At 50.5% G+C, this 27960-nt stretch overlaps 3 protein-coding genes across 15 annotated transcripts; 1 reads left to right on the forward strand and 2 right to left on the reverse strand.

Annotated features, from left to right (window-relative positions):
- Positions 1-27611, reverse strand: DBNDD2 (dysbindin domain containing 2). 9 transcript variants are annotated; one of them, XM_066237946.1, is made up of 5 exons: positions 27541-27611; positions 25225-25292; positions 2277-2423; positions 1959-2096; positions 1-648 (listed from the first exon to the last, which is right to left on the reverse strand). In XM_066237946.1, the coding sequence occupies exons 3-5, from the start codon at positions 2413-2415 to the stop codon at positions 446-448; spliced, it is 480 nt and encodes a 159-aa protein (XP_066094043.1). In that variant the 5' UTR covers positions 2416-2423; positions 25225-25292; positions 27541-27611; the 3' UTR covers positions 1-445. The 9 variants fall into 9 exon arrangements, with proteins under 9 accessions (XP_066094043.1, XP_066094051.1, XP_066094045.1 ...); XM_066237954.1 differs by lacking the exon at positions 27541-27611 and adding an exon at positions 27089-27139; XM_066237948.1 differs by lacking the exons at positions 25225-25292; positions 27541-27611 and adding an exon at positions 4703-4835.
- On the forward strand, positions 3508-17181 carry TP53TG5 (TP53 target 5). Of its 5 annotated transcripts, XM_066237943.1 has the most exons (8): positions 3708-3809; positions 6074-6155; positions 7439-7547; positions 12976-13083; positions 14091-14165; positions 14354-14484; positions 15857-16367; positions 17055-17181. In XM_066237943.1, the coding sequence occupies exons 5-7, from the start codon at positions 14163-14165 to the stop codon at positions 16344-16346; spliced, it is 624 nt and encodes a 207-aa protein (XP_066094040.1). In that variant the 5' UTR covers positions 3708-3809; positions 6074-6155; positions 7439-7547; positions 12976-13083; positions 14091-14162; the 3' UTR covers positions 16347-16367; positions 17055-17181. The 5 variants fall into 5 exon arrangements, with proteins under 5 accessions (XP_066094037.1, XP_066094040.1, XP_066094035.1 ...); XM_066237940.1 differs by lacking the exon at positions 3708-3809 and adding an exon at positions 3508-3583 and having other exon boundaries at positions 15857-17181; XM_066237938.1 differs by having other exon boundaries at positions 15857-17181.
- Positions 20921-27670, reverse strand: SYS1 (SYS1 golgi trafficking protein). The gene is made up of 5 exons (XM_066237937.1): positions 27541-27670; positions 27089-27328; positions 25225-25292; positions 22730-24036; positions 20921-21032 (listed from the first exon to the last, which is right to left on the reverse strand). Exons 2-4 carry the CDS (start codon positions 27248-27250, stop codon positions 23796-23798), a joined length of 471 nt encoding a protein of 156 aa, XP_066094034.1. The 5' UTR covers positions 27251-27328; positions 27541-27670; the 3' UTR covers positions 20921-21032; positions 22730-23795.
- Between the last annotated feature and the right edge of the window lie 290 nt (positions 27671-27960).

The following is a 27960-nucleotide window of genomic DNA, read 5'->3' on the forward strand; positions in this document are numbered from 1 at the left end:
TGTATTATTATTTGTTTATTATTTATACCATGCCCTATTCCAAAAAAAGGACATAAAGAAGCAGGATGGCTGGAGCACCAGCTCACTTGAGAGAAGAGTTCATGTCCATCTGGAGACAAGGCGCGGGAGATTGTTAGACTGCAGGAGTAGTCGGGGAGAGGAGTGCTAAGGGACGCAGCGGCATCTTGTCCTACCTCACCTCCATCTCCTTGCTTGCATCTACCCCAGGAGTAAGCCGAAAACTAGTGGGAGGGTTGCAGCAGGAAAAAGTTAGCAGTAAAACAGGAGAGGGTTAACTGCCAGGGAGGTTCACCATCCCACCATCCTCTCCTCCCTCTGGTGACTACTACGAGGAGAGTCTGGTCTTCTCCGAACAGCTCTGGCTGAGCCCAGGTCTCATGTGGAGAATGGCCAGCTCGGTCAGTCCATAGGCGGGGGCCCACTGCTAGCTGCAGGCTCCAGGCTCTGCCCCTCCCTCGCCTCCATCCTCCTCATCAGACTGGGCCAAGGGCGTGTCTGTTCCGCTGTCGCTGGGATTTGGGCTGTGCAGGTTGGCGGAGGAGTCAGAAGACCAGGAGGAAGTGCGGGATGTGGTCCTGTCTGCCGTGTGCGTTGGCAGGCTCGGCTCCTCTGGATGGCTGTCCACCCCTGCCCAGAGAGAAGAGCTAGTCAGGGTCACACACAGGCCTTCGGAGGACTCGTGGGGGCAATCTGGCCAGGAGAGACTGCAGCCCAGACTGGCAGGCACTTGTTCAAAGTCACTTAGCCAGTGCAACAAAGAACTAGGTCTCCTAACTCCCTGCTCCTTCTGCTTCTGGGGTCACGTCTGGGCTCTGTAGTCAGGTCAATCAATTCAAGATTTCAAGTCACTTAGTTACTTAGTAGCTTTAGGCAAGTCTCTTTTCCCCTCAAGGACTCTGCTCCTTTTCTATTAAAAAAAAAAAGGGGGGGGGATTCTTACAATCCAGAAGAATTTTGAGAATAAAATCTAATGATGCTTATAAAATGCCTAGCAATAGTAGCAGGCTATCAATTAATAGCAGCAGTCTTGCCTGACCAGGCGGTGGCGCAGTGGATAGAGCGTCGGACTGGGATGCGGAGGACCCAGGTTCAAGACCCCGAGGTCCCCAGCTTGAGCGCAAGCTCATCTGGTTTGAGCAAAACTCACCAGCTTGGACCCAAGGTCACTGGCTCGAGCAAGGGGTTACTCGGTCTGCTGTAGCCCACGGTCAAGGCACATATGAGAGGGCAGTCAATGAACAACTAAGGTGTCGCAACGAAAAACTGATAATTGATGCGTCTCATCTCTCTCTGTTCCTGTCTGTCTGTCCCTGTCTATCCCCCTCTCTGACTCTCTCTCTATGTAAAAAAAAAAAAAAAGATAATAGCAGCAGTCTTAAATAAGAGAATATCCACCTTATACATTAAGTATCAATATATGGGTTTTGGAGTCAGAAAGCCATGGTTGGAAAGCAGCTTTTCTACTTTCTGGTTATACAACAATGTCTCTGAGTCTAATCTCCTTCTTTATAAAATGGAGAAAATACTACCTGCCCTAATGGGACATTTGTAAGGATGGAGATAATACATGTAGAGTAGTTTAGCACAATATTAGAACTTAATAAAGCATTCAATAAGTACTATATTATTAAGATGATGAAAACTGCTTACCTCTCTAATGTAAAAATTACATTTTTATATAACTTTAATTGTATTAATTTCATAAATGTAAAATTAACAAGGCTAAGGGAGGGTGGTTGGGCATTCCTAGAATTTCAGATTGGGGATCTGTAACCCAGTTGCCCTCAGGGTCAACTTCCCTAAAATCAGAACAGACAACTGTTTCATTGGTGGAAACGCCCCCTCCCAGCCCCTCTGGGTACACTTCCCCAGCCAGGCCTCGCTGCCTGTCAGGGCCCCAACATCCGGCCCTGGCTAACTGGCGTCCAAGAGCATACCAGACATCTGGGGGGTTGGTGGAGGATCTTCACAAGGCAAGAACACGTCTGCGCCATCCTGATCACCAAGGTCAATAAGTTCCACTTGCTCCAGTGTGTCCACGTTCACTTCCATGGATGAGATACTACCTATGGGGGCTGCAGATCAAGAAGGGGGAAGGTCAGGTGGAGCCAGGCTGGAGCCGACAGGATGGTCAGACATATCTGTCAGATCCAGAGACAGAAGTTCAGAGGGCCAAGAAAATAAGAGGGAGGGGCCCTCAGGTTATAGATCTACAAGACATTCTCCCTCTGCCAGTCCCTCTCCCCAGGACTTACGTCTCTGTGCCTCGAGGTGCAGGTGGGTCAGGGGGAAGACAAACTCTGTCTCTGGCTGTAAAATGTCCTCAAAGAATTTCTGCCGCTCCCGCAGGCGGAGCTGCTGACGCTCCAGGGATGCCCGAGGATTTGGGTCCATGGCAGGTCCTGGAGGTGGAGGGAAAAGCTATGAACCTGAGAGGCAATGCAGTGGAGGGCTGAACTTGGGGAGCCCCACTGCAGCCAGCAGCCCAGCAGTGGGGCCTCTAGTTCCAGCCCAGACACCTCTGGACTTGGCTTCCTCCTTCCCTTTCCCTAAAACAAAGTCCATGGCCACCAACTTGAAGTCTCATACAAGGCGGGGCTGACCCTAGCTCCATCCACAAAGGGGATGCCAGTTCCAGGCACAGCAAGAGAGGCTCCTCTGTGTTCAGGGCACAGACACGGCCAATGGCCAAGTCTCAGAATCATGCTGAGAGGGGTTGGAGAGACTGCTACAGCCCAAATAGGGGAGGCATTTTATCCATTTAATGGACCCCATCTCTCCACAGAGGACGGGGATAAGGACAGGACAGAGATCTCTGGGTGGAAGGTCCTCCCTCTTCCTAGTGCTCTGGTTTCTGCCCTTTCTTCAAAATTCAGGCAAAAGCTAAAGAACCCCCTCCCCCCTCCACTCACACACCCCATCACCTTCACCCCCACTCCCTCCAAACCCTGCTTTTAAGTCACAGACCTGACTTCCAGGCTTGTCTCTGTACCGAAGGAAATCATCTTTCTAGTCTCAGTTTTCCCATCTGCAAATGCCATAATCATCCTACCTGCCTCAGACACAAGTCACTGCTTGGGAGGATGCCCTGGAAAACGTGCCCCACGTCTCTGCTCTGCAACCCCACAGCTCGTGGCTAACAAGCAGCAACTTTCGGAACGGCAGGTCCTGGGTCAAATTCAGACCAGGCCCCCAGTGCTGAGAGGTTTCCAGAACACCAGAGCTCTGGGCTAGCCCGAGCCCAACGTATTCACTGACATTCGCTCAATCTCCTCCCAGGCATTCAGCTCAGAGCCTGTCCCCCAAGGCAAGGCAGTAGTATTAACCTATGGATCAGATCATCCTCCTAGGCAGACTGCCATCTCTGCCTCATCTATACTCAGCATATTCAAGACCCTGGTCAGCTCCACAGGCGCAGCGGCGGCCGCGAGGGACCCAACCCCGGCGGACCAGGCAGGACCAGGGAAGTGTAGGGAGACCTTGTGGCCGCGGCCGCGGGCTGCTGGTGGAGGAGGAAGGCGCTGACGCGGATTCCTGGGAAAGGCTTAGATCTGCTGCCCAGGTCACAACGCTAAAAATACCCGGGCCCCTGAGGCCGACTGCTTTAGCAGGGGTGGGGGAGGGCGAGTGGGAGGGTAGGGGAGTGACAGGGACCAGGGGCTCTGGGACACCCCCTCTCATTTCCCCTCCCCCACCCCATCAATCTCAGGAGATTGAAGAAGCTGTCCCCCAGGGGGCAGCGGAACCGAGTGCTGGAGAGAAGAGGGGAGTTGTTTACGTGACTAAAGGTGCTGGGGAGAGGGGTGAAGAGATTTGGGGGCTGAAGGCTGCCAGGGGCCGGCTGAGGACCCGTAAAAGGGAGAGTGCCGTCCCGGTCTCTGCCCCACCCGCACTGGAGTCAGAGAGAGCAAAAGAATTCCCTAAAAAGGGACACGCCATGTCCGTGGGGGAAGGGAGGGGAGGCGACGGAGGTGCCTCCCCCGCCGGGGCTTTTCGCCCCGATCGCGTCCCCCCCACACCCAGCCCGGCCCTCCCGCTGCACCTGCGCCCCCGCCGCGGAGCCCCTACCTGCCGCGCCAGCGCCCCGGCTGACTCAGTCTGTCCGCTCCGGCAAGACGGCTGCGGGGGCGTGGGAGCAAGCCGCGCCGGGCGGGTGGGGCCGCGCCGCTGGGTCTCCCCCGGGACGCGCGCGGGCCCTGGGAGCCGGGAACGAGGAAGAGGCGGGAGGCGGAAGTGGGGGAGGGGCGGCGGGCACACGCGCCGTCTCTCGCCTGGCGGCCGGGAGCCCCTTCGGGCGCGACAGCTAGTACTTCCAGGGAGGGCGAAAAGTTCCCGGCCCGCATCCCCCTGCCCGCGCCCAGCCGGCCTCTCCGCCGCCCGTGCGCTCGGTTCCGCACACCCCGCTCCACTAGCCGCGCCCCATCGCGGGGACAAGCGCGGGCTCCCGACCCACGCATGCTTGCTGTTCCCGGACTCCCCGGCAGCCCCGAAGCCGCCGGCACGAACCTGCACCCCGCACCCCCCACCACCACCACACTCGCATAATGATGCGCGCATACCTCAAGAGGGGGAAAGCAGGAAAAGAGAGGCTGAGGACCACCGGAGGGAGAGGACACCGGCCCAGTGCCACCCGTCCGGGCAGGTGCACCGCGGCGGGGGACCCCCTGAGCCTGGCACTCACCCAGCAGCCCCTGGTTCCTGGCTCCGGGACTGGACAGAGCCAACGCCCAGCCCTCCAGCGCACTGGGCGGGGTGGGCGCCGGGACGGGGCGGGTCAGGGCTGGAGGGGTGGGTCGCTGCACCGCACCCCCAGACGCTACCGGTTACCAAAGAACCAACTCCTGCAGGGTGCTAAGAGGAACGCTGCATGCCTGGGCTCAAGGGGTGGAGGGGAGAGGCGGAAACTCTAGCTGTTCCCTCACGGAGAGACTGTGCTCATCCATTCTGTTCCTCCTCCCTTCCACACATCCTCTTGTGCTCGTAGCTCCAGAAGCCACGGAGGGGGTAGGGAGAGGTGTCTGTCGGAGATGCTTCTTCTGCCCTGGGGTCACTCGATCATACATTCAACGAACATCTTTGAGCATGCCAAGAACTAGGACTCATCCTTGGCACCTCCCTGTCCTGCGCTGCCCACATTAAAATATGTCTTCCTTTCCTGTCAATTTTGTCTAAATATCTTTCCAATCCACCATTCTTCCGTGTTCCCACCACCATCTCTCCCTTGGCCCCTACAATAGCCTTCTAGCTGGTTTTCCGGTACTCACTCTGGCCCTGCTACACTCCATTCCCCACACAGCAGCCAGTCATCATTTCAACGTGCAAATCTGACATGCCACCCTCTGCTTAAACTCCTCCGCTGTCAGAATAAAATCTAGGCCTGACATCTGAGCTGAGTTTTGAAGAGATGAGTTCAACAAGCAGAGCAGGGGGAAGGGCATGTGCAAAGGAATGTAAGTGTGAAAATTCATGACGCACTCAGGTTTCCATGTCAGGAGACCAGCACTCTGCACAAGTACCTAAAGCATTGCCTCTTCCGTTGTTATCGGGATTTCAAAACAACTCTGTGAGATAAATCCTACAGCAAACAGCTTTCCCACTATTTTACAAGCAAGGAAACTAGTTTGTGTGAAGAAACAATGCAGGTTTAAGAGCACAGGCACAGAAGTCAGACCCTCTTGGGTTGTAAATCTAGCTGTGTCTAACCAGCTCTCTAAACACAGAATTTCTCTGATCCTGGGTTTCCTTGCCTAGTAGATAGGAATAATTAATCCCTACTTCTTATGAGATAATTCATATAAAATGCTTAGTACAGGACTTGGGCACTTTGGAGATGCTCAATAAATATTAGCTGTATTGATTGTAATGGGTTCTGAGAAAGGAAAGAAACTACTTTCTTCCATGAATTTCTGAACTTGTAGAAGTACACCCTAATAGTTAATACTTCTGCAGAAATTATGCACCTGTCACCATTATCAGTACTTTGTGTATATTAACTCTTTTAATCCTCTTAACACTCCTGTGAGGTAAGTACTATTATTATTTCCATTTTCAGGTACAGAAACATTAAGATGCGGAGAAGTGAAGGGATTTGCCCAAGGCCATGCAGCGAGTGCGGAGCTGGAACCTGAACCCAGGTAAGCTGCCTCCAGAGACCGTGCTGATAACCACTACTCCTGGCCTGATCCCCTTCTACCCTGTTACAGCTTCCGTCTTCCAGGAAATGTTTTGGTCAGTTTGATTCTTAGTCCTTATTAATGGATGGAGTAGATGCTTGGTCCCATTTCCTGGCACAGAGGAATAAGGCCAAGTCAGGAGTATAATGGGTGAAAACTCAGATCATAATGTCATCTCCCCCCTTTTCAGGCTCATTCCTAGGAACAGAACTCCATGGATTGTTTTGAGAGCTGTTTTCAAGATGGTGATAGATCAGGAATCTCTCTCCCTTCACTTTGCCTGATATTTACCAGATGAAGGGGTGGGGGCAGAAGCATCCAAGCTAGAAATAGTTCAGGAGGTAATGCTGGAAGAATGTCAGTCAAGAGAAAGAGCATTGGTCTGACCAGGCGGTGGCACAGTAGATAGAGCATCGGACTAGGATTCCGAGGACCCAGGTTCAAGACCCCGACGTCGCCATCTTGAGCGCGGGCTCATCTGGGTTGAGCAAGAGCCCACAAGCTTGAACCCAAGGTCGCTGGCTCCAGCAAGGGGTTGCTCGGTCTGCTGGAGGCCCACGGTCAAGGCACATATGAGAAAGCAATCAATGAACAACTAAGGTGTTGCAACGCGCAATGAAAAACTAATGATTGATGCTTCTCATCTCTCTCCGTTCCTGTCTGTCTGTCCCTATCTATCCCTCTCTCTGACTCACTCTCTGTCTCTGTAAAAAATAAATAAATAAAAAACCTTAAAAAGAGAAAGAGCATTGGTCTGGGACATGGAGGACCCAGGTTCGAAACCCCAAGATCGCCGGCTTGAGCACAGGCTCATCCAGCTTGAGCATGGGCTCACTAGCTTGAGTGAGGGGTCGCTGGCTTGAGCGTGGGATCATAGATATGACTCCATGGTCGCTGGCTTGAAGCCCAAGGTTGCTGGCTTGAGCAAGGGGTCACTTGCTCTGTTGTAACCCCCCGGTCAAGGCATATATGAGAAATCAGTCAATGAACAACTAAAGGAGACACAACAAAGAATTGATACTTCTCATCTCTCTCCATTCCTGCCTGTCTGTCCCTATCTGTCCCTCTCTATGATTCTCTGTCTCTGTCACACAAAAAAAGGGGAAGGAAAAGAAAAAGTAGACAGCTTCGACTTCTGGCTTCTATCTAGGATGCAGAAAGCTGGGGAGAGCATTATTATCACACTAATATTGTTTTAATTGTTAGAGAATCTGTAAAATTCTAAATTTTCTCAAATCCATCAGAGAGCTAAGGTTGCAGAGCAAACAACCTGAATTCCAAACAAGGACAGGGGCCTCAAGAAGAAATGCTGGCACACTGTGAAGCAGGAGGAAGACGCGGTCTCCACACAAGGTAAGAAGAGTCCAGCTAAAGTTTTTATTGAATTGCTAAAGGCCCAGTATGGCTAGCATAGGAGTGGGAGTCCGCAGATACTAAAAGTAATCATGGAAAGAACAAGACAAGATTGAATCAGTCCTCCACAAGAATGACCAAGGAAGAGATATGACAATTTATAGGCATAAGTAATATTGTCCTCAGTCTCTACTGTTCTATGCACCATATACAGCAATCAATAAAAAATTATAATGCATACCAAAAAGTAACTTTACAAAGCCAAAAAAACCCAGAAAGCCCTATTGTCAAGAGACAAAGTAATTGACAGATACTCAGAGTTATCTGACAGTTTAAACCAATTAAAACAATATGTGAAAGATTCCACTGGATATGTGGACAACATGCATAAACAGAAGGGGAATTTTAACAGAGAGATAGAAACTATAAAAAAATCCATATGGAAAATAATAAGAATTTTAAAAACTAGGAATATAAGAAAGATGAAGTGCACCTTTGGCAGACTTATCAGTAAATTCAACACTGCTGAAGAAAGAATCAGTGAACTTGAAGATAGGTCAGCAGAGACTACCCAAATTGAAACAAAGAGGAAAAAAGAATGAAGCAAAACAAAATATCCAAGAGCTAACAAATGTGTAATTTGAATCCCAGAAGGAGAAGAGATGCAGATAAGAATATACACACATACAATATGATAGATCTATCTACATATTCAAACTGTTGAAAACCAAAGATAAAGAGAAAATCATGATGGCATCTAGAGGAAAAAAACACATTGCCTACAGAGGAACAAATGTAAGAATTAAAGCAGACTTCTCATTAGTTATAGAATCAGAAGTTATATGACCAAAAGACAATAAAATATCTTTAAAATGCTGAAAGAAAAAAAAACTGTAAACCCAGAATTTTATACCCAGCAAAAATATCTTTCCAACTTCAAAGAGATCACTTTTTTCAGATTAAAAAAAACAAAACCAGAATTTGCCCTGGCTGGTTGGCTCAGTGGTAGAACATCAGCCAGGCATGTGGATGTCCCCAGTTTGATTCCCGGTCAGGGCACATAGGAGAAATGACCATCTGCTTCTCCATACCTCACCCTCCCTGTTCTCTCTCTCTCTCTCTCTCTCTCTCTCTCTCTCTCTTCATCTCCTGCAGCCATGGCTCAATTGATTTGAGCACACTGGCCCTGGGCACTGAGGATAGCTCCATGAGCCTCCACCTTAGCTCAGTTGTGAGCATGGCCCCAGATGGGCAGAGCATCGGCCCCAGACAGAGGTTGCTGGGTGGATCCTGGTAGGGCCACATGTGGGAATCTGTCACTCTACCTCCTCACTTTTCACTTAATAAAAAGAAAGAAAAATCTTGAATAAAACTGAACTGCATTTACCAGCCACCTAAACAGCTCCCAGTGTTTCCTGCCTTCTGTTTATTCAGACCTTTGTATTGTTCTCTCCTACACTGTATCAAGGTTACTCTATGTGACCAATAAGACATGGAAGAAATGATGGTATATATCGCTCCCAAAATTTGGATTAAAAAAAAATGTTTTTAAAGGACCACAGCTTCTATCTTAGGTGTGTCCTCTATTGCTTGGAGCACTCACTCTGTGGGAAGCAAGCTATTACATTGTCAATAGCCCCACCGAGAGGCCCACATGGCAAGGAACTGAAGATTCCGGCCACCAGGCAGAGAAGAACAGAGGCCTGCCAGCAACGACATGAGTGAGCCTGGAAACAGGTTCACAGGCCCTCGTAAAGTCTTGAGATGATGTGGCCCTGGCCAGCAGCTTGACTGCAACCCCGTGAGGAACTGAGGCCGAACCCCAGCCAGAGCATTCCTGGATTCCGGATGCTCAAAACCTTTGAGATAATAAACACTTCTTGTTTTAAACTGCTAAGCCTGGGGATAATTTGCTAGGCAGCAGTAGACAGCATTTGGAGGTTTGGGTACTGGGGCAGAGTGCTGCTGTCACGGCTCTCTAAAATGTGGGAGAGGCATTAGAACTGAGCGGGAGGTTTTGAGAAGAGTGAAAGCCTAAAGTGTCTTGAACAAGCTGTTACTGGAAGCCCGGGCCTTTGATATGGTTGCAGCTGGGCATGGAGGAAAGTGAAATAAACACCACTGGAAACCGGGGGGAGAGGCACTCTTGTTATGCTGTGGCACAAAGTCTAGCAACCCCACTGCAGTGAAGTGTAGAGCAGGAAGTGTGCCTACTGAGTTGAGTGATCTAGCTAAGGCTGTTCCAAGCGAGGTGCCAAAGACACCCCTGATCTCCTCCTGCTGCTCATAGTAAATGCAAGTGCAGAGAGGAACTGAAGGAGTTCTCAAATGAGAGCCACGTTGCCTCCTGGGGGACATTTGACAATGTCTGGAAATATTTTCGGTTGTCAAAACTGAAGGTTGCTACTGGCTTCTAGTTAGTGGAGGCCAAGGATACTTAAATACCCTACAATGCACAAGACAGACCCCTCTCCCCACCACCCCCTCCCCCCACAACAAAGAATGACCCTGCCCACAGTGTCAATAGCGCTGAGGTTGAGAAACCCTGAACTAAAAGAAAGGACTGTTAAGTATAAAGGAGCCAGGACTTCCTGGCAGAAAGTTCTCAACCTCTCCAAATGCAAATGATGGTAAAACTAAGAAAAGGTTTCTGAGCAAAGCTCAAATCCAGGGCATTGCCAAAAAAAACCCCAAAAAACAAAAACAACCCTAGTCCAAAATGAAATGGAGAGGTTGACTATAAAATCTTCTGTTTACATCTCAGAAAGATTTAAAGCAATGCTTCAGCGTACTACTATTCAGTCAGATAAAAGACCTCTAACGAAATTACAGGTGTGCCTCACAGATCCTGTAAATCAAACAGGGGTTCTAGAAAGCTTAAGGGTATTATTGTCCCTTAGCTATTTCAGAAGAAGCCTAATGGGAAGAAGGGCTTACCTCAAAGAAATTCTGGGCATGGTTGTGTCTAATAGAGTAGACTTGAATAAGATTCAGAGTGACCCACAAATTCTTAAAAGGATTATATATCCAGATACATCTCCAGCTTAGACTTAAAGAGATCAAGGGAGTATAGAATGAAAAGAGAACTTCTGATTCTGAACAAGATGGAGTAGATGCACTCCTCTCTATCCCTCCCATTAAGTAGGGCTTAAAATGCTGGATATTAGATACAAAACAAACATAAGCACTCAAATAACACAGGAATCCCAGGACTCAAATAATAAGTGATGAGTCCCTGCTAGGGTGCCGGAGAAGCCGGCCACCTGGAAATGCCACACTGCCACAGACAAACATCACTCTGTGAAAAGCCTAAAAGGGGAACTCTAGCAAGACAGAAATCTTTTGACATTAAATGTCCCACTCCAGCTAAACCTCATTCCCAACCTCCACTAGCAAAGGCAGGGAGGAGAAGCTTAGAACTTTAACTTTTGTCTTGTGGTAACATGGCACCTTCTCACCCCCAGGTGGGATTAGAGGAAGCCAAGAGCGGTGCTTGGGTTTCCTGAGTGCCCAGAAGTAACAAGTACCCCTTCCCACAATTTCCGTGGTGTCACTGGAGGCCATGTGGGAAGCCTGGATTTTCGCTTCCACCTGGTGGTAAAGAGTGGGTGACCCATCTCACTGTCCCAGGTCAGCAGAGGCTTACAAAACGGAAGATTTAAATGAGACCCATGGTCTCATAACATCCTTTATGAAATGTTCAGATTATAAATGAAAATATTAATAACTCACCATACCAAGAACCAAGAAAATCTCAACATGGATAAGAAAAGACAACCAACATGATGTTAGAATCGCATGATGTTGGAATTATGTGATAAGGATTTTCAAAGTCATTATAAAAATGCTTCAATAAGCAATGACAGCCTGACCTGTGGTGGCAAAGGGGATAAAGTGTCGACCTGGAATGCAGAAGTCACCAGTTCAAAACCCTGGGCTTGCCCGGTCAAAGCACATATGGGAGTTGATGCTTCCGGCTCCTCCCCCCGTCTCCCCCCCCCCCCCGGCCAAAATGAATAAATAAAATCTAAAAAAAGAAAAAATAAACTAAAAAAAAAAGCAATGACAAACATTCTTGAAGTAAATAAAAACTAAAACATCTTAGGAAAAGAAATAGAAGATATAAAGAAGAACCAAATAGAAATCTTAGAACTGAACAAAAGTAACTGTGCTGGGTTGAATGGGGTCCTCCAAAAACTCATGTCTGTGCAAAACCACAGAATGTGAGCTAGCCTAGGGGTTGGCCATGAGCCAAATCCAGCCCATCTGCCTTTTTTTTTTTTTTTTTTTTTAGAGAGAGAGAGTCAGAGAGAGGGACAGAGAGACAGGAACAGAGAGAGATGAGAAGTATCAATCATTAGTTTTTTGTTGCAGTTCCTTAGTTCATTGATTGCTTTCTCATATGTGCCTTGACTGGAGGGCTACAGCAGAGCCAGTGACCCCTTGCTCAAGCCAGCAACCTTGGGCTCAAGCCAGAGACCATGGGGTCATGTCTATGATGCCATGCTCAAGCCAGTGACCCTGCATTCAAGCTGGTGAGTCCGTGCTCAAGCCTGATGAGCCTGAGCTCAAGCCAGTGACCTCGGGTTTTTTTTTTTGGTTTTTTTTTTGGTTTTTTTTTTTGTATTTTTCTGAAGCTGGAAACAGGGAGAGACAGTCAGACAGACTCCCGCATGCATCGACCGGGATCCACCCGGCATGCCCACCATGGGGCGACGCTCTGCCCCTTCGGGGCGGTCGCTCTGTTGCGACCAGAGCCACTCCAGCGCCTGGGGCAGAGGCCAAGGAGTCATCCCCAGAGCCCGGGCAAACTTTGCTCCAATGGAGCCTCGCTGCGGGAGGGGAAGAGAGAGACAGAGAAGGAAGGAGAGGGGGAGGGGTGGAGAAGCAGATGGGCGCTTCTCCTGTGTGCCCTGGCCGGGAATCGAACCCGGGACTTCTGCACGCCAGGTCGACGCTCTACCACTGAGCCAACCGGCCAGGGCCGACCTCGGGGTTTTGAACTTGGGTCCTCCGCATCCACTGCGCCACTACCTGGTCAGGCCCATTAACTATTTTTTATAAATAAAGTTTTATTGCAACACAGCCATGCCCACTCATTTACAGATTCTCTATAGTTGCTTTTCTACCTCAATAGCAGAGCTGAGCAACTATATGGCCTTTACAGAAGAAATTTCCTGACACCAGGTCTAGCCTTAAAAAAGTACTAGAGATATTAATAATGCAGATTAAACATAAACATGTGTCCTGTCTATAGCTGTTACATGTAAATAGCAACACATACCCCACCCCCAAAATGAGAAACTATATACATTTCCACTATTTGAAAACTATGATCCAATACAGCAAATAAGTTGATCATGTCATTGATGAATGGGTGGAATGCCAACATCTTTGTTCTTTCATTTTTTTCACTTTTTTCTCTTAGTGTAAATGAAAATATCAACATTCCTGTCAAAATTACACTTGCTCCTCCATTACAATCATAGGTTGACTACGGATACAAGAGTGAGGCACAATTCAAGAAAACTGTCCTGTAAGAACTGACTCACTATCTGGAACTTACAATAAAGAGTATTGTCAAATTTCATTATTTCAGATTTCTATGCATAAAAGTTATAATAAACATGCAAACAAACACATTTTTTTGAGAGCCAATTATTACACATTTACAAGCACGCACAGTTTTGTTTGTCCTCTTAAGGCAGGAATTGTTTTTATTCCAGTATCTCGAACAACACCTGGCAGGTAGCTGGGCACAGGTACCACATGTGATATGAATGAACAGATAGATGAGCACAGGGGGAACCCGTGGTTTCCTGGGTTGACTGTCAGACCTTAGGGTCCCAGTTTCACAATTATCCAACTATATGGTCTTGAGTAAACCATTAACTTCTTTGAACCTTGGATTGTTCATTAAAAAAAAAGGGACAATCCTTTCAACTCACAGGGAAGTGGGGATAATATAAGCCTCTGCCTGGCACCTGCCAGGTTTCTGCACAGAGGGGAGTTTCTTCCTCACCCTCCACCCCTGCCACACACACACTCCTTGGAGACCCAGCCCTGCTGCTGTCACACATTTCAGTGATGTCACACTCCCCTCCCTGGGAGCTGCAGCACAGCCATCCCAATGCCCAGCTGAGTGCTGGCTGACCTGAGAGGGGCAGGGCTCGGCAGTACCTGGTACCAGTCTTGCTCTATCTGTCTTTGAGGCCTCATCGCCCCAGCATGAGTCCATCAGCAAAACGGCCCAAGAACAGTGTGGTCTTCAAGGTTGGACTAGGACTGGAACTAGAGGGGGCTTTAGAGATTCCAAACACACCTGGGGCAGGTGGGGGGGAAGGGAGAGCTCAAGGGGGAAGGGAGGTCAGGAGAGTTAGAATGGTCTCCTCCTTTCTGCCCCCAAACCGAGGTGACAAAACTCTCAGTCTAGGGCTGGTCAAATCATGCTGAGCCAAATGGAAAGGCATAGTGGGAGTGTTCAACAGTGGGGGGGGGGGTGTCCTCTTGTGCTAGCGCTCCCTGTCTCTCTCTCTTTCTCAGGCACAAGATGGGAAACCACAGGACAAGATACAGCAGCCTGTCAGCAAATTAACTGAGCGGAACCGACTTAAAATGGTGAGATGCCCCATTTTGGTTCCAGCTAAGGAGAGACTGAGCACCCATACAGTGCTGCTCCTGGTTGTCATGGTTAAGTGACCCAGAACAAGTCACGAGGCTGAATTGTGCCAAAGTCTGGACGGGGAGTGGGAGGTTATCCCTGGAAAACTGAAGCGTCTGTTTTTCTGGTTTCTTGACTCTGGCAGGTGTTAAGAAACTTGTCGCTCTTGAGGCTACTCAAGAGCTCAAACCCCCGGATCAACGAGCTGCATAACCTAGCCAAAAGTTGTTGGAATTCACTGCTCAGAGTTCAGAAGTTCCTCCTGATCTCCCCTAGGTGAGCTCAGCCCACCCACAGTCCCCAAGTGGATCCAACAGCTACCTTTACTAGGAACGGGCACTGTGCTAAGAAATTTAGAAAACCTAATTTTCACAGAGGCTCTGTGAGAAAGGTAATTATGAGCACTATTTTATTAAAAGCTGAGGCTCAGGAGATGAAGTGACTTGTCCCAGTTACCTGACCTGGTAAGTGGCAGAACTAGGATTTGAAGCCATTCCTGTCTATTATCGGAGCTGTGATCATAACAACCATGGTCATAATTGCAATCATGGGACTAACCACCACCTGGGGCACTGAGCAGGGTGGACAGCCCTCCTGCTCCCCCTCTCAAGTCACCACCCCCCCCCGACATTCCCCTGAGGCATCTTGCTGAGCCTCAGTCTCCGCAGTCACATTTATTAGGCACCTGCTAAGTGTCAGGTACTAGGCTAAGTACTTTACATTTTCCCATTTACCAGGAGTTTATTCCTCACAACAATCCTACTGGGTAGGCAGAATTATCCGGATTTTACAGACAAGGAAACTAAGGCTCTGAGAGGTTACATTTCTTGCTCCCAATCACACATATTAAGAGGCAGAAGCGAATTTGAATCCCAGCCTATCTGTCTCAAAAGCCTGTGCTCTCTAAGCCATTGTGCTGCTCCCTGCCTCCTACTACGCAGGACTGTTGTGACAGTCCCAGGCCTCACACAGCGGACTTCACACTGCCACTGCCATCATCAGTATTGTCATTACCTTGAGCCCGAGGCCTTGCCCCTCTCTACACACTCAGCTAGGACAGTGCTGCCGCTTTGCAGGGGACCCAATCTACTACCAGTTGGGAAAGTCCCTTTCAGCGTTTAATACCTCTGGGTAACCCCGCCTCTCCCGGCTCCTCCTCTGAGTTGGCCTCCCTGATGCAGGCAGTCGGACACACGAAGTCAGAGGGTCAGGATCCTCTAGTCCCACAGGTTTCCAACCTTTTTAAAGCAGCAGAACCCCACTTCAAAGTCTGTCCGCAGGCCCCAACTGCATTATGAAGGAAGGCCCCCTGCCCAAGGGGGATGGGAAGCATGTGTGTGGGGGGGATTCTTCAGAACCCCTCAGGCTTCTTGGAACACAATTTGAAAAAAAACACGCAGAACTAGTTCATTCCATTAACCGAAATCCAGAGAGGCAGAACCCTAACTTAGTGCCCCGTGCAGACTCTCGGTATTTCTAGTGTCCTACCTACTAGTCATCACCTTTTGCCTTCCCAACGTCTTCCGTCCCCGCTGCCAGTATGTATCACACCCCAGCCCCGGGTGCAGGGCCTCGGGGTGGTAGGGAGGTTGTTTTGCAGGCCCTCGCTCAGTCCTGCTCTGCTGACCGCTGTTCCTCTCCCTGCCAGGAACAGGTCTGTCTGCGAGAAGGTGGACCAGAATAACAAAGAGCTCCAGGAGGCCAGGTCCAGGAAGAAACTGGAGTCCAGGAAGCTAGAGTCCATAGGGGAGCCTAATGAGTTGAAGCCCAAGGTGGGGTTGCAGGAGAGGAAGAAGGTCCAGCAGTCAGGTGCAGCTGTGCCAGAGAGCGGACAGGTGGACCCTGAGGTCCCAAAGACATCGAGTGGTCCTGGCCTGGCCACTTGCCCTGAAGCCTGGAGGAGGCAACTACCCACGGGGGACCCCGGAGCCGTCTTCCTGAACACCCACCATGGCGACAGGGAGCAGCTGGAAGCAGCAGACCAGTGGACCTGGTGCAAGGGGCTGCCCACGCGAATCCACCTGCCAGGGCCGCGAGTGATGTGCAGATCATCCACCTTGCGCTGGGTCAAGCGCTGCTGCACCCGCTTCTGCTCTGCGTCAATTGAGCGACCTGTGTGCCACCCAGAGAGGGTGTGACAACCCCACTGCCAGGCCAGGGTGAGATGCAGGACCCAAGCCAGGCCTAGAGCTGGGCCTCAGAGTCAGAGGGGCTCAGGATCTACGGCCTTGGGGGCAGTGCCAGGATGCCCCACCTTCAGGCCTAGACAGGGAAACTCAGAGATGGGGAAGTCATTGACCAAGACCACACAGCAGCCTCGGGGCTAGGCTGGAGCCTCTAAGCACCCAACCAGGGGCTCTAGGGAAGGAGAGGCATGTTCTGGGAGTGTGGGTTCTGAGATGGGCCATCCTGTCGCCGGGAGGCCTTAGGAGGGGCCACAACTGCTGTGGCTCAGAACATCACAGTAGTCGAAGTAAGCAGTTTAGGAATTTCTAAATGTAGGGGAAGAGGATGTGGCCAAGTGGGGCTTGGCCACAGCCCAGCCCCTCAGACCAAATCAACTCTCCCTTTGTTTTATTTATTGATGCTTCAAAAAAGATTTACTCTGCGAAAGTTCCTTAACATTAGAAAGAAAATACTCCATACCCTCGAAGAGAAAAGTCAGGTCCCAAGAAAGGAAGGGGGTGATGAGCTTTGGGGTCCGGCTGAAGGGAGAAGTCCCCTTCTCAAAACCCCTATCTCCAGTTGGCCAGGCAAGGCAGCTCCGGGTCCCTAAACCCTCTCCCTGGACAGCAGCGCCCCCTGGGGGCAGTCTTAGCTGCTAACATGGAGGTCTCTGCTTGCAGGTGTCACCTTCGCTGGCAGCCGGAGTGGGAACAGAGGGCAGAGATCATGCAATCATCTGAATGGGAGGGTTGGACAGAAAAATTCACGAGTATACAAATAAAGTCTCCCAAATAGCACTAAAGAATATTTCCGATGGCTCTGTCTTCTTGCCCGCGGCTGGCAAGGCTGCAGAAAAGAGGCCCTCCACAGAGGGGTGGGGAGTGTGCATCACGACTTCATGCTTCTCCCACCCATCCCCAGGTCCCTAAGGTCAGCCTAAAACCCTGAAGAAAGAAGCCAGAGAGCTGCACCTTTCCCCACTTCCCCACACTGGCCTCCTGAGTGGTGTACTCAATGAAGTCATAGAAGGGGAACATTTCCTGGGTGCTTTCTGGGTGTTCCCTGGTGCCAGATGCCTCACAATGGTCCTGCAAGCCAAGGAGAGGCCACCAGAGTGCCCAGAAGGGACGTACTTGCTCAGGCTCACATCGCTAGGAGCAGTGGAGCAAAAACTCTTCTAATCTCGGTCTCCTGGATGCTCCTCGTTCCCTTTCTGAAGACAAAAGGCTCAAGGGAGCATCCATCCAGGCCATTAGGCAAGAGCATTGTGCCCTGATTATCACAGCATGGGGGGGGTGTCAATAAATGGGTGTCGCTGGGGCCCACCAGAGTCACAGATTACCGTGGCAGGCGGAAGGCTGGTACTGTGTTCCTACTGCACCCGTGTGACATGGCACATACATCACCCGTGTGACAAGGCACATACATCACCCAAGCCCAAGCCCTGGTCCAGCCACTTGGCGGGACTCTCTGTCGGTAGCAGCTATAGAGCCCTGAACATGCAGGTGGAGAGAGGAAAGCTCAGACTTTCTTGAACGAAGACTGTAATCCTCTGTATTCCTTCCCTTAGATGCTGAGCAGAAGCCCAAAGGAAAGCAGTGGGGCCTTCCAGGGGTGCAGAGCCCAACCCCACCTGGGAGCTAGGGCACTGATGGGAAGGGATCCCACATTGGGAGAGAGGGAAGAGAATGGGCAGGGCTCCCGAGCCCTCCACCCCACTGGTGCTCAGCACCACGAGGGCAGCACGGACAGCCTGGCGCCCTGAGCGGGACTCTCCTGTGCCGCATGGCTCTGCCTGGGTGTCTGGGTGCCTGGGCAAGGCGGCCAGATGGCACTCCCTCCCTTCCTCCGGCGCCGTCCCGCCACAGCCCTCCCCCACCCCCAGCCCCACCCCCCAGCCTCACCACTTCTGTGCAACCACCACCCCAGGAACCTCCACTTCAGGCCTCTTCTGGCTCAGCCTGCACCCCAGCCCAGCCCCTGAGTCTCCATTCCAGTTCCCTTGCTGGAGGTCCTCGCTCGCATCAGCCTTCGAAAACAACCTCTACTGGACCCCAGGCACTTCCCATTCCATCAGCCCACCTTCCAGTGAACTTCTGTGCGATCAGCAGGCAGGTGGCCAGGGCAGTGCACTCCCAACCAGTTTTAAAAACCCAAGAAACGTTGTTGGGGAGCCCCCTGAACTATTCTTTGTAGGAGCCTGCCCAGGGAACCCCAACTGAGGGCCCAGAGAGACTGGCAGCTTCTGCTTTGCCCCAAGGCAGCCAGAGCTACCCAAGAAGCAGACGGGAGCCTGTGTGCCCAGGCTGGGCTCCAGCGCAGCCAGGATAACTCCCAGCAGGTGCACTTCTTCCAGTCTTATCCCCACCTGCACTGGCACTTGGTCCTTAGGCAACCAACCTCCCACAATCCCACAGCTGGGGTCTCCCTACTACACCCCCCTACACACTTTGTTTAATCTGAGGCCCCATTTCTGGGCTCAGATCCTGACTTTGGACAGGAGTCTGCGACAAGGATCAGAAACCGACCCAGAAATTATCTTTAAAGTATTTGAGTGACTTTTAATAAGTCACATGACCTCTCTGATGCTGTTTCATCTGTTTATAAAATAGGGATACTAATACCCATTCCAGAGAGCTTTGAGCAAATCAGGCTTGATGGAGGACAGCTAGTTTGTGGAGTATTGAACAAAATGTTGACCTTTTTTTCCATGCCTTCTCCCTGGCCCTACACCACAATAAAGCCCCAAGGCCAGAACTGGCCCTGTTTCTCACTTACGAGCAGCTAACTTGCCCACTAAAGGGAACTAGCTACTTGTTTAAAAGCCAATCCTGTGTTCACATTCACAATCTTTTGCTACGTTGACATCTGGATTCACGAGCCTGTCCCTCTCCCTATCTGAATCATGTACCACTCAAACATGACAGTGAGGCCTAGCTTCTTACCCTCGATTAATCCTTATACTCCATTTATCTGCAAAATGAGGAAAATCATGGATTAAACACACATAGGAGCTCAATGCTTGCTGGCTGTACTCAGATCATAGGTAAGCCTTTCCCCCATCTAACAGCTGAAAACACTAACTATAACTTAGACGCATGGATCACTTCCTACGTGCCTGACCCAGTGCTGAGTGCTTTTCCATATGACATCTCAGTGAACCCTCACTTGGCAGGGGAGTACTATTATATCCTCACTTAACAAATGAGTAAGCCGGGGTAGGAAAAGGTTAAGTAGCTTATCCAAGGTCTCACAGCTAGTAATGGGACTCCAGGACTTAACTCTGTACTCCATGACAGCTCTCTCCAGTCTTCTCTTATAGATTAGACCCCAGGCAGGGTTAGGGCAGGGACTGAAACTCTCAGCTCCCCCGGCCCTCTCAGCCCCATGCTAATTTCCTACGGAAAACCTCAACCCCTGTAGTGGCTTTTAATTCCCTCTCTGCAGAGGGCCTCTCTCTGCCTTGAGTCTGCCCCTACTCCCCCAGCTCCTAAGGCCCTGTGGTCCTTGGGCAGGAGTTCCTCACCTGCACACCAACTGCCTTTGGGGCTGCCAGAAGGAAGTCTCCCTGATCCGGGAGTCACTTAAGGAAGAGTCTAAGGGTCTAAGAAACTGCTTCCAGGCCTGACCTATGGTGGCGCAGTGGATAAAGCGTTGACCTGGAAATGCTGAGGTCGCTGGTTCAAAACCCTGGGCTTGCCTGGTCAAGGCACATATGGGAGTTGATGCTTCCAGCTCCTTCCGCCCCCCCTCTGTCTCTCTCTCCTCTCTCTCTCTTCTCTAAAAGTGAATAAATAAAATAAAATTAAATTAAGAAACTGCTTCCAGGGATGCCTATTTGAGCTGTGCACCCCAGAAGACTCATGGGGACCTGGAGCTTTCCACCCCACCCCCTGGTGTCTACTGACCGCCACCAGGCCCCGTTTGGCTCTGATCTGGACAGTGCTACCTAGAACTAGAAATGAGTCAACCTCGGAGCCGCACACCCCTCTCTCCTTTTCATCCTGCCCATGCTTTATAAGCTATTCTGAGCGTCTGCTATGCACTAGTCTCTACTTCCCTCCAAAAGGCCCAAGTTCAGGTACAGGTGGGCTAAAGGGAGATCCAGACTTCAGACCCCTAGAAAGTCATGGTGGGGTGGATGTAACTTTCCTGTATCTTTCAGAAATAAAAACATTTCCTACACTCCTCCATCCACTTGGAAATCTGGGGCCATATTTAATGTACTGTATATCAGTTTCTCTTAGAAAGCTAATAATATTTTTTGTTTGTTTGTTTTAGAGAGAGAAGAGAAGGGGGGGGCAAGAAGCGGGAAACATCAACTCATAGTAGTTGCTTCTCAGATGTGCCCTGCAAACCAAGGTTTCAAACTGGCAGCCTCAGCCATTCCAGGTAACGCTTTATCCACTGTGACTCACAGGTCAGGCAGAACACTAGTAATACTTACAAAGCACTATACATCCTCGGTATTTAAAACAGTACAATACGATGAGAAGGTTTGATTATAAGGTGGTAGGTTATTTAACCAATAAAAACGTATACATCCTTGAACTATTAAAGTCTTCAGAATGAGTTTATTAATGTCACCACTGGAGCCCAAATCCTGGCTCTGCCAGCTGCTAACATGTGACCTTTGGCAAATTCCTTAGTTTCTTCATCTGTAAAATATGGACAATATTTTCTACTTCAGAAGGGTGTTGTGAAGATTAAGTAGGCAAGAAGACATAAAATACTTAGCCCACTGTTGGACATCTGTGAAGCACTCGATAGATGTCATTTATTACTAACATGACACCACTGCCATTGCCCAGTTCTCTCTAAAACTTGCCTCTAGATACTGATTTTATTGTTACTTTACAAATTAAAAATAAAATCTCATTAAGGTCACTTTCTGAGAGAGAGAGTGTGATGAGAAGCATCAACTCGTAGCTGCGTCACTTTATGTGAAGCCTTGACTGGAGGCTTCAGCTGAGCCAGTGACCCCTTGCTCAAGCCGGCGACCTTGGGCTCAAGCCAGCAACCATGGAGTCATCTTGATGATCTCACGCTGCCTGTGCTCAACTGGCAACCTCAGGGTTTTGAACTTGGGACCTCAACGTCCCAGGCTGACACTCTATCTATTGTGCCAACACAGGGCAGGCAAGGTCACCTATATTTGACCCTAACTGTCATTATGCTCAGTCACTATTATTAAAAAAATTTTTTTTGCCTGACCAGGCAGTGGCGCAGTGGATAGAGCGTTGGGCTGGGATGTGAAGGACCCAGGTTCGAGACCCTGAGGTGGCCAGCTTGAGCGCAGGCTCATCTGGTTTGAGCAAAGCTCACCAGCTTGGATCCAAGGTCATTGGCTCAAGCAAGGGGTTACTCGGTCTGCTGTAGCCCCACAGTCAAGGCACATATGAGAAAGCAACCAATGAACTAAGGTGTCACAATGAAAAACTGATTGATGCTTCTCATCTCTCTCCCTTCCTGCCTGTCTGTCCCTGTCTATCTCTATCTCTCTGTCTGTGAGGGGGAAAAAAAATCCAAAACAACAACAAAATATTTTGCCTCCCCTGACTTTGGATAATGTCCGAAAATCAAATGAACACTCCAGGGGCAGAGCTCTGTTATCACAGGAAATACGCAGAAGGCACAGTGCTCCAAGGAAGCCCCCGAGAGGTGTGCTAGCACAGCTGCAGCGACCAGCAGAGATGACCAAGGCAGACGGCAGCCACGTGATCAGTGTTCAGATGCCTTTCTCAAAATAAAGTTAGTCACGTGCCTTCGGAGTGTGTGGTGTCTGGAGGGAAATCCACCACGTACGGGAGGTCATCTCAGCAGGTCCTGCCTCCTGGACCCCGCAGCCAGTAGAATCCCATCACCGCACTGCCTCCTTCCTATGGCCAGAGCACCCTGCATTAAGGAGCCTCACCCTAGTGCTTCCCCAGCCTCTGCCCAGGCACGTTCACTCTTAACCTTTCATCTTGTCAACCTCCGTGCTCTACTCTGGAGGGCTAGGGGCCAAGAGGCTAGAAAGGCTCCTTGGGGAGATACGAAACTCATCTGTGTCGCCCCAATGCTAGAAGATAAAAACTGACAGCTCTCTTGGGCACACTCCAGAGGACCCAACGAGGAACACCAATGGTTTCAATGCAGAAGTGGGTCTAGACCAGCGCGTTTTCACTGGACATGTTCAGAAATCACCAGCAAGTGGGGAAGGAATCCTGGCAGTCCTGGCGGGTCACCAAGGGCACGGCAGAGGAGGCTGCAGGTGGTGGGGTGGGACACTGTATCTCCCCCAGGTGGAGGGAGAATCTCAGGATCTAGGAAAGGAGAGGGTGACCTAATAATTCTCTCCATGTAGCTCGCTTACCTGGCTGTGCTGACCTCTCCCAGGGGGCTTGCAACTCTCCCGACTGTGGCATTGCAAAGCAAGTACAGGCAGAACTGTGGAAAATACTGTATTTATGTACAAAGGAAGGACAGCCACAAGCCCCTCACAGAGGACACTCCACCAAGAAAATCTTAACAGCAAATTCCTATCTCCCTCGGCACTGTCCGTGCGGGTCCAGCGGGAAGGCTGGGCTTCCTACGCCGGAGCACCCACCATACCCGTCCCACTGCAGACTTCCCAGTGCACCAGGAAAGGGACCTGCTGCCAGAACTGGTGTCCAGTGGGAGCCAAGGTGCCTCACTTCCAGACTCTGTGACGAGGGCTAGAGTGAGAGCGCTGCTGGGACTCTTCTCTGGGTGCTAAGGCCTACTGTGCAAAGTCGGCAGCAGGGTGGGGACCCAGCAGGGAAAACTGGAAGTTAGTCGTGGGTTCATGGGTGCACACATACATGCGCGTAGCAGGACACAGGCTGTGCAGTCTCCTCGTGCTTGATTGCCTCCATCAGCCATCCTCTCCTCGACAGCTGTCTACTACTTTGCACCTACATCTTCTGAGACTATGGATCCAGATACCAAGTGTTTCTCCAAAGAGAACAGCTGTGCTTCGGACAAGGCAAAGGTAACAGCTGTCCCAGGGAGACAAGACAGATGACTAGAAGAGTGGTTTGCTCCAATCAGATATCCTTGATTTTTTTCTTTTTAAAAATAACAGGCTGGTGACAAGTATGATGGCTCAAGAGTGACATGGTTCCAATTCTGTTATTACCCTGAAAGAGGTCCCCTTGCTGACCTCCCCAATACCAAGTCCAGATCCCTTTGCTGACCTCCCTGATGCTGAGGTTTCAGCAGATGGAGGCCTTTCTTTTGCAGCTGTGACCCTGACTGCTACCTGCCTCCTTGACAGGGCCTCACTATCTCTCCCACACCAACACACTTCACATTCCAGGGTTCCTCTCAGACCTGGGCTGGGCCTCACTGGGAGGGTCTGAGCAGCTCAAAGTGTTGGGAGGGCCAACCGCCCAGCAGGATGTCCAAGAGCCCCAATTCTAGACATTGGATTTGGGGGATGAGTTGAGGGGGATTTCCTTGAGCTCCGTCCGCATGCACAGGTACTCCCCGATGACAGCCATGAGCGCAATGCACACGGCCTGGACCAGCCACCAGGTCAGCGCCGAGGGGAAACGGGAGCTGTAGAACCAGCAGCCCAGGAGGTGAAAGAAATGGACAGTGACAGTGAAATCCAGACACTGCTTCCCTCGCCGGATGAAGTACAGCAAGCCCAGGGCACTGTGGGGAGAGGACAGCAGCGAGTTGTCACTGGGTTGTCCTGGCCTTAAATTAGGTTATTGGGGGAGTGGGGACAATTAGGATGACAGCACAAAGATCAGAAGCAAACAAGATAAATGTGGAGCAAGGGTTACATTATTAGATGCCTGGAGGAATCTGGCAGGTAATGCTGAGAGTGAGTCAGGCTGGGCAGAAGAAACACAAAAGTACGAGCCTGATGATAAATGGCAGCTGTCACTCAGGAGTATCCTAGGAAGGGGTGGGGCCTGTAGCACGCTGAAGCACACGTGTTCCGTGTAAGGTGGGGATAAGAGCTACCTGCAGCTGAGTAAATCATCCTGCTAGACGTCTGACCTAGAATCAGTCTTCCCATTTTTCAAGAGAAGTCAGAACTCTGGATTTTTTAAATATAAAATATCCTGCCTTTCAACTAAGTGGAAATACATTTTAAACACCATGCATGTACTGACAACTGGGTAAGCCAACGGAACATATCTGAGAGCCACACTGGAGTCAGCCCGCCAGTTCCCAGCCTCTAGTGCAAGGTCAGGAGTAGTGATGTGCAAGGTATGATTCTAAGCACTTCCTTGAATTAGCCCATTCAATTCTTACAACTCTGAGATGGGTAATATTATTAACCTCATTTTACTGATGGGAAAACTAGGGCCGAGACAGATTAACTTGTCCATAGTCACTAGACTAGTGGTAAAGCTGAGGTTCAAAGCCACGTGAGTCCGCCCCCAGAATCTGAGATCTTAATCACTATGCTAACCTGCCTCTCAAGAAACAGGCAGTGGTCGTGAGTGATATTAGATGTTACCCAGTGTACAGATGTGAAGCCCAAGACCCAGAGAGGAGGGAAGTAACTTGGCCAATAGAGGACCAAGAATAGAACCCCATTCCCCGGATTCCCAATCTAATCCTTTCTTCACCTCATTCCAGAGCAGGGAAGTGATCTGAGACAAGCTTTCCCATGGGCAGCATGCAGAGAGTGACGTAGAGCCTTCCAGCTAAGCCCAAGCAGCAATGAAAGGGCCCTGGGATAAGCCAGCCCCGGAATGACCATCTTCCCCACTTTAGTCCACCACTCCCCAGCAACAAACACCAGCCTGTCGCATGTCCAAATGTAGGAAGTTAGCTCCAGTGCTAGGACCCCAAAAGCTGGACAGCAAAACTGGCGATACTCACCAGGTGAGGGCGTTGAGGATGAAGGACATCGTGGAGAGCCGGCCTGAAGGGGTGGAAAAGCCCAGGATCTGAGGGGGAATCACAAATGGAAACATGCTGGAGAAGCGACTTGGTCGAGCCCCAGGCTCCAGGACCTCAGCCAGCCTCCTAAGGAACGCTTCCCAGAGCACGGAGACAATGGCCCCTTCATCCGCAGCCTACTTCCAACAAGGTCCTTTCACAGACATCTCATATGAACCTTCACAGTAGCCAGGAAGGGGTTATTACCCTCATTTCACAAAGGAGGAATAAGAGCTCAGAGAAGTCAAGTAACTTGTCCAAAGTGATATGGTAAATAAACAGCAAAAGCAAGGTCTAGAACAGGGTTCAGCAAACTATGGCCCCAGGGGCCAGGTACCTATTTTTATTAATAAAGTTTTATTGAAACACAGCCGCCTGACCTGTGGTTGCACGGTGGATAGAACGCCAACCTGGAATGCTGAGGTTGCTGGTTCAAAACCCTGGGTTAGCCCGGTCAAGGCACATACACAAACAACCAATAAACAGCTACAATGAAGCAACTACTTCTTGTCCCCTTATCCTCCTCTCTCTGTAAAAGTAATAAATAAAATCTTAAAAAGAAACAAACAGCCACACTTACTCAGTTTTGTCTAAGGTTGCTTTTGTGCTACAATGGCAGAGTTAAGCAGTTGTGACTTAAAATCTTTACTACCTCATCCTTTAAGAAAATGCTTGCCTTCCCCTGGTCTAGAATTCAGGTTGTGTGTATGAGCTGACTCTTTAACGAAGCCTAGGACTCCCACATGCACTTCCGAGGAGGACAGAAGCTCCTAAGAGGGAACTACTGGGCACCTGTGGCTGAGCAACCTCCACCACTCTTGATATACTACTGCTGAATGCCAAGCATCTGCACAACACTTTCAGCTTACAAAGGCCTTTGATACCCACAATTTCATATTATTCTCACAGCAATCTCACAAAGCCATTATTTTCGTTGTTGTTATTCTTACCTCTTTTTGGATAAAACTTATGCAAGGGCTACACAGAGAATAAGCAACAGAAGTAAGAATTCCATCCCAGATTTCACAGCTCCAAGAGCAGTGCTCATTACCATACATGACATCTGCCTCTAAGATGCAAATACCTGGTAGGCCCCCATCACACTTTATAAAGTACTTTCATATTCCTAGACCCCGTTGGGCCTCATAACACTTTGCTGAGGTTATTCTGTCCCATGTCCAGAAGAGGAAACAGGCTCAGAAAGGTGAAACAACTTGCCCAAAGTCCCAGGGCTAGTATGTTTGGGCCTAGATAGAATACCTAGCCTTTTTGAATCAAAAGTATAGGCTCTCTGTACCGCAGTCCCGACCTCTCTGCTTCTGGTTTCACGATTTTGCAAACAGAAAAACGGAGGTTCAGGAACAGGATGATACTTGTCCCAGGTCACACAGCCAGTAGGTAGGACTTAAATGGAGGCCTGACTTCAAAGTCCAGGCAGTTTTCATTACAGCTCCTTGAATACTCTTTTATTCATCCCCCTCCCCAATTTGGCACCTGAGAACCTTGGGGCTCAGAGAAGTGAAGTCACTTTGCCAAGTGTCAGAAAGGACCTGTATCAGGTTGCCTACAACGTTGGCTTGTTGTCATAACATCCAGCCAGTTTCCTTTGTACCAAAATCAGCCTCTCTGTTAACAGTCATTCCGTTTTAGAGCTGGTGCAGCTGAGGTTCGGCCAGGTGAGATCCCTCCCCCAGGACCGCAGAGCTAGAAAGTGGCCGGGTCAGGCGCAGAGCCCAGTAGTGTGGGACCACAAAGCTCACCCGGTGAGTCCGAGACCCCGCCCGCGCCGGCTGGAGGGCCCTACCTCCGCGTTGAACATCTGGTCCAGGGAGGGGCTGCTGCGCACCAGCCCGTCCACCAGCGCCAACCACAGGCCCAGGGAGCCGTAATAGACGTTCTGCATGAGAACGATCTGCGACAGGATCAGCAACGGGTCCCACACGTAGCTGCGGAACTGGCCCGCCATGCCGGCCCGCAGGGCCCGGCCTCCGCTCGGGGTCTGAGTCAGTGCCGCCGCGCCATGGGCTCCCGGACGCCCCGGCACCTGCGAGGACACACGCGGAGCCTCAGCCATCCGGCCGGCACCATGGCAACGCCACCCAGCTGGGGAGGAGGAACTGGGACCGAGGGGGCGAGCCCATTCCAGGAGTGGGCGGAAGGCGGGGCGGGCCGACCCATTCCCAGAGTGGGGGAAAATCCTGCCCGTGCGGCTGCTCGGGCCCCACCCGTACTTAGGCTCCTGGGGAGTTCACTCACCAGTAACCGACTCGAGGATCGAAGCGTCCGAGCGCAGCCCAGCCTCACCCGCCGACCCTCGAAAGAGTCTTGACAGACAGGACCACGGAGGAGAGCCCCTACCGGCCTAGAGAGGCAAAGCTCCGGCGACCCGGACAGCTGTAGCGCCTGCGTAGGGGGAAAGCGTTTCCGGGGATGGCGGTGGAGGGGCGGGGCTGAGATTGCGCAGGCGTAGTGGATGCAACTTTGAGCCTCCTAATGAGGGTACGGGCCGCAGTATCGCGAGGTGTGCACATGCGCAAAATGAAGAATGAAGGCGATCGGAAGTGAGGCACGAGAACCGTAGAGCTTGCGTGCCCTCTAGAGGGGAGTTTGAAGACAAAAAAGCAAGTAGGGGAGAAGGAAGAGAGGGTAACCAAGGGCGAGGGAAAGATAGGTATA

This window comes from Saccopteryx bilineata, chromosome 6 (genome assembly GCF_036850765.1).
Source record: "Saccopteryx bilineata isolate mSacBil1 chromosome 6, mSacBil1_pri_phased_curated, whole genome shotgun sequence".
In the NCBI taxonomy this organism is placed as follows: Eukaryota; Metazoa; Chordata; class Mammalia; order Chiroptera; family Emballonuridae; genus Saccopteryx; species Saccopteryx bilineata.

Excerpts from the sequence above, each read along its gene's own strand:
- DBNDD2 (XM_066237946.1), bottom strand. The coding sequence starts at position 2,415 with ATGGACCCAAATCCTCGGGCATCCCTGGAGCGTCAGCAGCTCCGCCTG. Across the intron at positions 2,097-2,276 it reads GCACCTCGAGGCACAGAGAC|CCCCCATAGGTAGTATCTCA; the intron begins GTAAGTCCTGGG and ends CTTGATCTGCAG. Across the intron at positions 649-1,958 it reads ACCAACCCCCCAGATGTCTG|GGGTGGACAGCCATCCAGAG; the intron begins GTATGCTCTTGG and ends CTCTCTGGGCAG.
- TP53TG5 (XM_066237940.1), top strand. Across the intron at positions 14,485-15,856 it reads TTCCTCCTGATCTCCCCTAG|GAACAGGTCTGTCTGCGAGA; the intron begins GTGAGCTCAGCC and ends TCTCCCTGCCAG.
- SYS1 (XM_066237937.1), bottom strand. The coding sequence starts at position 27,250 with ATGGCGGGCCAGTTCCGCAGCTACGTGTGGGACCCGTTGCTGATCCTG. Across the intron at positions 25,293-27,088 it reads ACCAGATGTTCAACGCGGAG|ATCCTGGGCTTTTCCACCCC; the intron begins GTAGGGCCCTCC and ends ATTCCCCCTCAG. Across the intron at positions 24,037-25,224 it reads ATCCTCAACGCCCTCACCTG|TGCCCTGGGCTTGCTGTACT; the intron begins GTGAGTATCGCC and ends CTCTCCCCACAG.